This window comes from Geotrypetes seraphini, chromosome 3, assembly GCF_902459505.1.
Source record: "Geotrypetes seraphini chromosome 3, aGeoSer1.1, whole genome shotgun sequence".
Taxonomy (NCBI): Eukaryota; Metazoa; Chordata; class Amphibia; order Gymnophiona; family Dermophiidae; genus Geotrypetes; species Geotrypetes seraphini.
In genome coordinates, this window is record NC_047086.1 from 220055290 (window position 1) to 220067587 (window position 12298).

The 12298-nt window shown below is 43.8% G+C and overlaps 1 protein-coding gene across 1 annotated transcript in view; it reads left to right on the forward strand.

Annotated features, from left to right (window-relative positions):
• LOC117357250 (histone-lysine N-methyltransferase 2D-like) overlaps positions 1-12298 on the forward strand; it is a 468534-nt gene that overhangs the window by 241555 nt on the left and 214681 nt on the right. The window contains 2 exon segments of the mRNA XM_033937621.1: positions 5324-5485; positions 11024-11175. Coding sequence (XP_033793512.1) covers positions 5324-5485; positions 11024-11175 — 314 coding nt within the window.

The window sequence follows — 12298 nt, forward strand, 5'->3', positions numbered from 1 at the left end:
CTATTGCCGCGGTCCCGGGCATCTTCCTCCCTCCATCCCTTCCCCTCACCTTTGCTGGCGATTCTCCGAGCTGCCCGAGCCTTTCATTAAGTCGTGTGCGGCCACCTGAAACTTCTCCTCTGACGCAATTTCCTGTTTCCGATTGCGTCAGAGGAGAAATTTTAAGCAGCCGCCATGCAACTTGTTTAAAGGCTCGACCGTGCCACTTGGAGAATCGCCAGCAAAGGTAAGGGGAAGTGAAGGAGGGAGATGCCTGGACGGCGCCAATCGAGATGAAGGAGTGAGTAGGCTTCTGAACCACACGATCGGTGACCACGCGTGTTCCCTCACTTAACTGCGGAGACAAGGCCATTCACTACTCCATGGGGTGGTGAATGGCCTTGTTCCTGTGCCCGCGGCAACCATTTTTTCTCTCTCTGTTTTGGCAGGTTACCCGCGGCTAGTCATGGGTAAAAGCCACTGTATCATTCTCTACTCTTAGCCCTTCTCCAGCTCAGAGAAGTAGAGGATTCAAGTATTTCCTAATACTGAAATAGACCGGAAGTCTCCATGCAATTTTAGACCTCTGTGATCTGAATAAATACTTCACGAAGGAGAAATTTTACATGGTATCTCTGGGAACCCTGTTACCACTATTGGAGAAAACCATTAGTTTTGCTTTCTAGACTTAAAGAAGCTTACACTCACATCAATCTTACCTGCTCACAAGATATATCTTAAGTTTTGAGTGGGCTGTCAGCATTCTTAGTACAGAGTCCTACCCTTTGGCCTAGCTTCAGCATCAAGAGTGTTCACGCAATGCCTGGTGGTAATAGCTGCAACCCTGTGCTCATGGGGGTTTCACATATTTCCTTACGTAGATGACTGGTTGATCAAGGCCTCATCATCGCAACAAGCTCAGCATACTGTCAACTCAACAGTTTGTCTTTTGGAACTCCTGGGGTTTGCAGTAGAATTCGCATCTATAGCCAACTCAGAGTTCAAAGGAGCTCTCTTGGACACTTCTCGAGATTGAGTTTTTCTACCTTTAACAGAGTCGACAGTCTCCTTCACCTGTGTCAGAAAGTCGTCTTCTACACATAATGGCACATCAAATGCTACAACTACTGGGTCACATTACTTCGACAGTTCACTTCATTCTGTTTGCCCATCTACACCTCAGAGTTTCCCAATGGACTCTCTTGACCCAATGGTCACAAGCCACCAGATCTCTATCTGCACTAATACAAGTGACCTCAGACCTTCGTCACTCCCTCAAGTGGTAGATGTTTCTGTTCAACCTCTCCAGAGGCCACCCCTAGAAGCTCCTTACCACAGACACTTCCATTCTAGGCTGAGGAGTCCATCTTAACGGCCTCCACACTCAGAGAGCCTGGACTCCTCAAGAGAGAACTCTCCATATTAATCTGCTAGAGCTCTGAGCAATTTGCAATGCCCACCCCCTTCCAAGATTGCTTACAGAATCAGATTAGTCCTCATCTGCACTGATAATCAAGTCGCCATTCTCTACTTGAACAAACAAGGAGGCACAAGGTCTCACCCCCTCTGCTTGGAAGCAATAGATTTGAACTTGGGTAATTGCTTGCAACTTCTCAAAACAATTTATCTAGCAGGAAAGTAGAATGTCTTAGCTGACAAACTGAAAAGATTCCTTCAACCTCTTACATGATCTCCAACTGGGGGACCCCAAAATAGATCTCTTTCCTTTGTCCCACAACAACAATCTTCTGCTCTTCTGCTCCAGACTTTACACTTCAATTGCCTGTAGCCAGATTTCTTTTTGCTGGACTGGAGAAACAAATTCCTTTATGCATTCCCTCCGGTACCTCTCATCAGGAAAACTTTACCAAACTTCACCAAGATCAGAGCACCATGATCCCCAATTCATCCTGTTGGCCACGTCAACCAAGTACTCTCTCCTTCAACTCACTGTTCAGGAGCCCATCACACTTCAACTGTTTTCAGTATTGCTCACACAGAATGAAAGTTCTATCCTTCATTCCAGTCTATGCTCGTTAGCACTCATAGCATGGTATATGTCTCTGACTAAGTAAACACTTTTACCCTGTTTGCTCCAGTATCAACTATCATTGAAGCATCCAGAAAACTCTCCACAAAAGTGTTACCAGTTCAAATGAACTTGCTTCACTGTCTGGTGTGACCTCCACTCTCTAGACCCTATCACTTGTCCGTTTCCTTCTGTTCTGGAATACCTTATTCACCTCTCCAATTCTGGTCTAAAGACTATCTCAATTTGGATTCATCTCAGTGCCATTAGTACTTTTCATTCTCCATTGGAATAGAAACCTTTATCTGTTCATCCCTTGATTTCCAGATTCATGAAAGAACTTTACCATGCCAAGCCTCTATTGCCTGGGACCTCAATGTTGTTTTCTCTGTACATATGAAATCTCCCTTTGAACCTCTTTCAATTTCCTCACTCAGACATCTTACTTGGAAAGTGGTCTTCCTTATAAATAAGCCTTTACATTTACACACCAGGTTAGTGAGCTACAAATACAGTGGTGCCTCACACAACGAACTTAATTGGTTCCAGGAGCAAGTTTGTTATGCGAAAAGTTCGTTATGTGAAACGCGTTTTCCCATAACAATACATGTTAAAAAAAATAATTCGTTCTGTAGCATAAAATATGCTAAGATGACATAAAAAAAGATAAATTTTTTGTTATTATTTTTATTTAGATACATCTAAAAACATACATCTCCCTGTCCTTTTACTTCCACTATCTTCCTATCCCATCTCTATTCCCTTTTGTCCCTCTCCCCATGATCAATCATCTCACCACCTCTCTCTGCCCTCACCCTCAGGGTTCAAGATTGCTTCCACTCTTTTTCCTGTTGTTCTCTCTGCCTGTCACCCTATGATTTAGCATCCCTTCTGCCCTTGTCCAATATTTCCCCTTCTCTCCCTCCCTCTCATCCCCTGCTCCAACATGTGCTTTCAGCGGCCTTCTCCCCCCTTAAGCGTCTTTTCTTCTCCACTCCACCTTTCCTCCCTCCCTGCCTCCACCTTTGTGGCGCTTTTGCACCCGACCGACAACAGAACAGGCCCGGTCGGACAAATCTCCCTGTCCTGTAGCCGCGAATCTAAATTACCTTCTTACAGCAGCTGGATTATTGAAGCTGCTGTAAGAGGTAATTTAGATTCGCGGCTACAGGGCAGGGAGGTTTGTCGGCCGGGCCTGTTGTCGGTCGATCGGGGGACCTGACCAGCTGTGCACATTCTTCGGGGCGGACCGCCCCCTCCCCCCTCTTTCGTTCGCCATTGCCTTCTTCCTACCTGCTCTGCCACAGCCGCACACAGCCGACCGGAAGTCTTCCTGATGTCAGCGCTGACGTCGGAGGAAGGGAGGGCTTTGCTTAAGCCCTCCCTCCGACGTCAGCGCTGACATCGGGAAGATTTCCGTTCGGCTGTGTGCTGCGACAGGGCAGGTAAGGAGAAGGAGACTACCCTCGCGGCTCGACCAACCCCGCTGCGATCCAACCCCGCAGGAACCCCGGAAGGATGCAGCTCGGGCGACTTCGTTGTGTGAAACGAAGTCCGTTGTACGAATCAAGACATAACGTTCGTTGTGCGCAGCGTTCGCTGTGCGAGGCGACCGTTATGCGAGGCACCACTGTACTTGTCTTGGATCCCACCATAGATAAGATTCTATCATGATAAAATGGTTCTCTGAACATATCCGAAATTCCTCCCAAAATTCATCTCCAAGTTTCATCTCAATCAGACCATAGTTCTGCCTGTTTTCTTTCTAAGGCCACTTTCTCACCTTGGTGGAATAGTTCTTCACACATTGGACTGTAAACATGCTCTTGCATTCTACTTGGATTGCACTAAGCCTCATAGAATGTCCTCTCAACTCTGTGGCTTTCAACCCTAACACACTTGGGAATTCTTGTCATCAAGAGAACCATCTCCACTTGGCTTGCAAACCGTATCTCCTCTGCATATACTCGTGCTGGACTGTCACTTGAAGGCTGTGTTAACTGCTCATAAGCTATGACGACTTTAATAGCCCTTTTTCACTCAACTTCTGTTGAGGACTTCTGTAAAGTGGCCACTTGGTCCTCAATACATACCTTCACTTCACACTACTGTTTCAAATAGCACTTCTGAAGAGAAAGTCGGTTTGAACAAAATTTATTCTCTTTTTAGACATCAGCTTTTCTTCCAACCCCTTTGGGTTTCACCAGACTCATGTTTTTTCACTGTAACCCTCTGCCTAAAGGCATGATCTTGGCAGGTTGGCAGTCCCATATGTGAGAATATTATACCTGCATGTCCTTGGAGAATGCATAGTTATTTACCAATAACAGGTGTTCTCTGAGGACAGCAGGTTTATATTCTCAGAACCTGTCCATCTCCCCTAGTTGGCTTCTTAGCTTTGTTACTGCAGATCCCACAAGCCAATATCGGGGGGTAGGCACTAGCATGCGTGCAATACGGGTAGTGACTTAAAATTTAAATTGGCAGTGTACTTGGTATCTGTCCATACTAGATGACATCATCCACATGTGAGAATAAATACCTGCTGTCCTCAGAGAACACCTGCTACAGATAAGTAACTTTGCTTTTTTGAAAGCCTTTCTTAACCTTGAAAGTTGTGCTGCTTAGTGGCGTAGTAAGGAATGTGTGGTCCACCCTGGATGCAATCTTCCTAAGGGCATGATACCCCTCTTCTGCTGTGTTTGTGCGCCCCTTGCCTTCCCCCATACCTTTTTTCCTTTCCACGTCAGCATCACCACTCTCTCTGATGTAATTTCTGGGACTCATGCCTAGGAAGTGACATCAAAGTGCGCGCTGACACCGACATAGGCATGTACTCACACCGGAGAAGTTTAAAAGGTACGGGTCGCGTGTGTTGGGAGAGCAGGTGATGGGTGCCACTCACCCTTACTATGCCACTGGTGCTACTGCTGTCTCTGAGTAGCCCTTAAATGGTCAGATAATTTTGGGTTTGCTTGATGAAATTGTTATATGGTGTAGTTTTTTTTTACATTAAATCTCAGAAAGTGCTATGGATATTTCCAGTAAGTTTGGAAAGTAACTGCCTTTCTTATGGTGGACTGCAGATTTAAAAAATATATATAGGCACATAAATAAGCTGCTTCATTTTTGAAAAAGAAATAACTTGGCAGACTGAATGCACTAATTGGTCTTATTCTTTTATCATCTATTATGTGATGTTTGAATTTTCTGACACCCCCCCCCTCCCCCGACTCTGAAGAACAGATGCTAAAAGGGATGGTAGTCTCCTCCAGGTTTCTCCATTTCAAACTGAGTGCTCTTTCTCTCTTTCAGCGCCAGAGACTGCGGGAGCTCCTCATTCGACAACAGATCCAGAGGAATAATTTGCGTCAAGAGAAGGAGGCTGCAGCAGCCACTGCTTCCCAAGCAACCTGGAACAGTGATGTCACCAACCCAGCCTTTGATCTAGCAACCAGGGGGGTGCAGCCTTACCAGGTAGCATTATAGGCCCTCTTATTTCTGTGTGTATGCATATTGATGTGGTACTTCAGTTGTTCTGAATAAAGAAAAGAGGACAGTTTAGTGTATCTATAGCATTGACTAAATGGAGTAGTGAAAATATGCATAAATTCACACAGGGGATACTTTCAGGGTGGGAAGTGGGAGGAAAACCACATTTTAAGGGTACAAAGCAAAAAAATATTTTTGCTTCCTTATTAAATATTTTTATAAAAACGTACTGAACATTGTGAGGCTTGTACAAAAGAGTGACTATGATTATAAATGTTAGCTAACAGAAAGCGGATCGTTTCCTAAGTTATCCAACCCACAGAACTGTCATCAATCAAAAAAGAAAAGGGGTATAAAGGATAATTTATACAAAATCTACTTCAATAAATTTTTTGCACATTGGTGTCTGACTTCTTTGTTGTAATTAATCTATTGTTTCTAATAGCCCATTTTTTATCATGCAAATAAAAACCTTTTTATAACAACACACACCCCAATACATAAATTAAGAGGCTGAAGTATCATAGAGGATGCATTGTTCTCAGTAAAGAGACCTCTTATAACTTGGATGTTATTTCAAGTCTTCATCCTGAATGCATATAGTGTATTCATTTACCTCAAACCTCCTTCCTACCTCAAGTATTGTATATTAATTTAATTTATTAATTTAATTAGAAGACTATCCATTAACTAACTAAGAGTACAAACCTATCTTTTGTTAATGGATAATAGATAGTCTTCTAATTAAATTAAATAATAAATTAAATTAATATACAATACTTGAGGTAGGAAGGAGGTTTGAGGTAAATGATTACACTTCATGCATTCAGGATAAAGACTTAAAATAACATCCAAGTTATAAGAGGTCTCTTTACTGAGAACAATGCATCCTCTATGATACTTCAGCCTCTTAATTTATGCATTGGAGTAAGTGTTTTGTTATAAAAAGGTTTTTATTTGCATGATAAAAAATGGGCTATTAGAAACAATAGATTAATTACAGCAAAGAAGTCAGACACTAATGTGCAAAAAAATTTATTGAAGTAGATTTTGTATAAATTATCCTTTATACCCCCTTTCTTTTTTGTATGATTATAAAGGTAGCATGTCTTTTATAAACTAGGTTTCTACCCCAAGTAATGCACAAATGTATGCTTACTCCAAGGAAGGTGTAAATTTGTACGTGTACACATTTTATGAAATAAGCATATATATCTTAACTTCACCCAAGTTGCACCCTCAAGGAATGCCTACCTACAGATTGGAAGCTCAAAGTGTTCTCTTAGAAGTTGCTTGGTTGCAGAAATGAAGGCATTGCCTGAGAGCCACAAGATTCTATCACACAGAAGAAAGGCAACTGATTGGACTCAGACAAGAGCATTACTCCTGCAATAGGGATGGTATGCTGAACCATAGGGTACTCCATCTGTGCTCATGAGTGTACTGCAAAGGATGTCAATCACAGGTTTTCAACTCCTCCTCCATGGTCTCTGCTGCACCCTTCAGTTCTTCCTTGTGCATGCGAGTATGACATTGTCTGATCTGCTCCATTCATTTCTTTGTTTTGCTGTCCCTTTTTCAGTTTTTGGTCCATTCTAGGTTTTTTGCACAGCTTCAAGGGATTGCTGTGCCTGCTTGGAGAGAAGATATTTCAGTCTGCAGCTGACAAGTGTGTCCTTCAGGGACCTGTACAGCCAGCTGAAGATTTGTGGAGCTCAAGGTTCTGGGCCCTTGGAACTTGCTTCCTTGACTAGGTCAGGAGCTTGAACGCAGGCTGTTAGACATCAATAGCGCCCTTCAGGGGCGTTCACAGTATTGGTTTTCTGTGTCATGCGTCGCAGCCAAGGGGGGGGGGGGGGTTAGAAGATCAATCTAACTACAGTCTGACTGGCAGCCCAATGTTCCCGATGTGGCAGCTGACCAGAGATTTGAGGCAGAGAACCCTTCCAGATCCAGTTGCTCTTTCAAGGAGCTGAAGCAGATTGTAGCATCATTTACCTAGTGTATGGACTGTGAGTACAAGGTGTTACAGCCTATGGGGAAATTGGGGTTGTGGGAAAGTCTTGAAAACTGTATTTCTAAATTAGGTCTTTGATCCCCTTCCCCAAAAATCCTATTTTTTTGTGGTTTTTGGTAAGCCCTGAAGCGTTTTTAAGCTATTTTCTGGCACCAAAATTCTACTGCTGCATCAGTCTTGGTTTTCCGGGGTTTTTTTTCTAAGTTCTCCAGCTCCTTTAAAACACCTTAGTTTTCCTTAAAACTGATAGGGATGGATTCCTCAGACTCTTAATACTCTTATATCATGTCTTATTTGTGCTGGATAGGCAAATGAGGAATGCCCTTTTGCCACATGGCATGAGATGAAGGGGCAGGAGCTTCAGGCTTAGCTCCTCCTCAGGCCCTGAGGGCTGGAGAATGGCTGATAGTCCTGTTGGAGGGGGGGGGGGGTGAGAATGAAATATCTTCTGGAGCCTAGGAACAGTGACCATGTGTACCATAAGGGCATAGATGCTTCGCATCCCAAGTAAAGGCGGTTACTCCACCCTAAGGGGCAAGGAGAGTTGCCCTCTCAGGCCTTTACCCCAGAATTTATTAATCTCTGGCAGGCTTTTGCACAAGGCAGCTCTTCTTCCGTGAGAGCAGAGGCTATTCTGGATTCCAATGGTCTATTGGACAGGGACCTGGAGGATGAGGGGTCATATTTAATCTCCTTATTGTCTCAAAGTGAAGCTTTCCTGGGGGAAGAAGTAGCCTCCCATCTGGAGGACCAGGAGGTGAGCTCGGCTATAGACCAGGAGGTGAGCTCGGCTATAGACCAGGGAGAGGATCCCTTGTTCGCCAACTTTTCAAATCCTCTGCAATACTAGAGATCATTACCGAGTCCCTTTGAGAACTAAAGATAGATCCTTCACAAACCCCATCCTCCCAGTATTCTGAGTGGGATCTGAGCTCAATCCACATCTCATCCATCACAGAGCCCTGGGAGACCCCCAAAGGCTCCCTGAAGGTGGCTAAGATCATGGCTAAATTGTATTCCATGGCTCAGGAATTCCAGCACGTGTTGCTATTCCAAAGATGGATTCCCTGGTTGCCCAAGTGACTGAACACACATTCCTACCTAGGGAGGGAGGCATGGTCCTGAGGGATCTGCAGGACCACAGAGTGCATATGGTTCTGGTAATGTAACTAGTTTTAAGAAAGGTTTGGACCATTTCTAGGAGAAAAAGTCCATAGTCTGTTATTGAGAAAGACATAAGGGAAGCCACTGCTTGCCCTAGGTCGATAGCATGGAATGTTTCTACTCCTTGGAATTTGGCCAGGTACTAGTCACCTGGATTGGCCACCGTGAGAATGAGTTACTGGGCTTGATGGACCATTGGTCTGACCCAGTAAGGCTATTCTTATGTTTTTGTGTTCTTATGTCCTCAGAAGGCAGTTTGCGGCACTAGCCTTAGGGATTAAGGCTTTAGCTGTGGCCTCCTTTGTGGCATGTGCCTGTCATTCCAGGCTCCAAAATTAGAGCCTGATGGAGTATGAGCCCCTGCCACAGCTTGTGTTAGCTGAAATAGACTATGTAGCAGATGTATTCTGATATCATCAGAGTCATGGGGAAAGCATTTTCAATCTCCACCCGTTGTATGCTTTGGATCAGACAATGGGCTGGTGATTCAGCCACTAAAGAAACACTGAGTAGCTCCCGTTCAGGGATAAATGCTGTTTGGCAAGGGACTAGATGATCTCATTGCCAAGATCGCAGACCCAAGATCTTTACCAGACAGCTGACCCCGAGCAGCTAAGCTGGGGGTCCTCCCTTGCCAGTACTCAACAGGATCCTCTACCCAAAGAGCCTTTCAAAGTTTCAGACAGAAATTTTCCAGGAACCTGTGGAACCAAGGTTCAGGTTCCCACTCCACAATGCCAGCCAAAAAGCCACAGTGATGCCAGCTCTCAAGCCGCTTCTTTGAAGATTGGAAGTTGTCTCTTGGACTACCTGGAGGCTTGGGAATGGATAATGTTTGGACGCTGGATCCTGGAGATTATCAGAGAGGGTTGCAAGATAGAGTTCATGCACCCTTTCTTCGACTGGTTTGTGGATTCGCAGGCAGGCTGGCCAGAGAAGGCAGAAAAGGTCCAGGCAATGTTAAGACGGTTGCTGGATATTCAAGCCATAGAACCAGTCCTTCCAAAAGACCCTGGCTCTGGCAGATACACCATATACTTTGTTTTGCTCAAGAAAGGCTCAGAAGAGTGGAGGCCTATCCTGGATCTGAAACATGTCAACGCAGCCCTGAGAATTTCTCTGTTCCAGATGGAAGACCATTTGGTTGTCATTGCAGTGGTTGAGCCAGGAGAGTTTCTGGCCGCCCTAAATATGATAGAAGCTTACCTTCACATCTCAGTCTTCCCAGAACACAGAAAGTTTCTAAGATTCCATGTATTGGAGAATCACTATCAGTTCTCAGCCCCTTCCTTTTGGGCTGGCAATAGCACCTCGAACTTTCACCAAGGTGGTGGTGGCTGCTTATCTCTGCAGATCAGTTTGTTTTGTGTACCCATACGTGGAAAATTGACTCATCATAGCCTAATCCTGAATAGATGGAGAGAAAGTGGTGGAGGCGTTACTGAGCTTGGGATGGATTGTGAACTGTTAAGTGAGGGAATTGGGATCCCCAGCTGACATGGAAGGCTTTTCTCGAATGTCAGCTCTGACATCGGAGGGAAGCCTTCTGGGTCAGCTTCGGTGAAGGGGGGCATGCCCAGCTGGATGGCCCTGAAGGGAACAAGTAAGGGAGAGGGGGATATCAATGTGGGAGGAAGGAGCACTTTGGAACATGAGGGGCAAAAATTTGGGATAGAAGTTTCAAGAGATTCAGCCACTCTTTCATTTTCAAACTAACTGAGCTCTGGAATGAGTTCCTGCTTTCACTTAGATGTCTAGGTCCCTTTGTTTTAATTCAGAAAGCTCTGAAAACTTTCTTGTTTACTAAACACTTTGGAAACTAAGCCATTCTAGATTTCATTCTTCTTTTATATTTATGTACTATACTTACATTATTGTAAACCAAGTCAAGCACCTTTTGGTTGAAGACCAGGTCTATAAAATTAAGTTTTAGTTTAGATTTAGTTTATAGTGGAGAGAATATTTGTGAAGGGGAGGGGAGACGGGTTTTGTTGATCCTTGCTCTGTTTATAAAATGACAATTGTACAGAATATTGTTTCTTTTATACTTTAATAAAATAAGTTCAATATAAAATCATAACTATTCGAGGCTTGTGAAGATGGAATCATACGGTTTGTGGGGACTGAGCTCGCATGGACAGGGCAGAGATGGGGACCAAACTCGTGGTATAATTAGCTGAGGAAGAGCTTTTTGGTAAGTTGGCTATGACCACAGTGCAGGCACCCTGAGACCCTGAGAGCTTGGTCAGCTTTGCCCTGCAGTCAGTCACCCACTGAGTTAGATATGGTTGAAGTAGAAATCCACTTTCTTTTCTTCAGTTTTCTCCTCATTTTGTTTTCAGGACAAGGGTATTTTAGGGAACATAAGCAGCTCATCTCCAGGAGGTGGGAAGCTGGCAGGTCCAGTAATGGCACAGGCTGCATTTTCGCAGGATGTCAGATTGTCCAGACCACCTCCTGCAGCAACTCCTTCGAGCCTGGACATTGGGGTCAGGTAGGTACAAGATATTCATAGAAATATAGAAACATAATGACAAGATAAAGACCAAATGGCCCATCCAGTCTTCCCATCCACAGCATCCACTCTCTCCTACTCTCCCTAAGAGATCCCACATGCATGTCCCATGCTTTCTTGAATTTAGATTCTTTAGGACATCAGGCCGCCCGATAGTATAAATTAATTTCTGAATTCTTGAATAAGAAACCAAAAAATAGTCTTAGAGAAATTTGGAGCATTGAAATAAAGCAGTAAATTTCTGCATCTCGATGGCCACAAATTTGGACTTGGAGGATGAGATGTACAGCATCAGCATCTATGAGACAAACATGTTTTTTTTTGTTACATAGATTGTTTTGGACCCCGGTTAGGTTACAAAAGTTGGACGGTTCTAAATCTAATAGATGCTGGCACTGTCATCTAACAATATATAAGAGCCTCAGTTGTACCTTCAATAATATCATATATTGTGGTTGGACATCAGGCCGTTTGAATCTAGACTCTTTGTCACCACCACCTCTACCAAGAGACTATGCCATGCATCACCAACCTTTCTGTAAAAATGTATTTCCTTAGATTACTCCTGAGCCTATCACCTCTTAACTTCATCCTATGCCCTCTCATTTTGTAGCTTTCTTTCAAATGAAAAAAACTCTCCTCATGCACATTTATGCCACTTAAAAACATCTCTATCATATCTCCCCTCTCCTGCCTTTCCTCCAAAGTATACATTTTGAGATCTTTAGTTTTGTCTTCATACTCCTTAGGATGAAGACCACTGACTATTTTAGTAGCCTTCCTCTGAACTGACTCCATCCTATTTATATCTTTTTGAAGGTGCGGTCATTTAGAGTCACAGAAGCTGCTCCTACTTTTAGATTTGGTGGGCATTGGAAGGATTAGGGAGTGTATCTGCTCATAGATGAGAACATTGGCATTTTGGAGGAAGAGGTCTTATATATTATGGAACATTCATAACTGTTAAGCATTTTGCAGCCTGTGAAAGAATAAAATGTGATTCCTTTGGGGGATGGTAGTAAAGAATTCACTGCTTCAGTCCCTATGGAGTTCAGTGAGCTATGTAGGCCTCTCTTTGGTAGAATCGAAGTGCTCTGTTCAT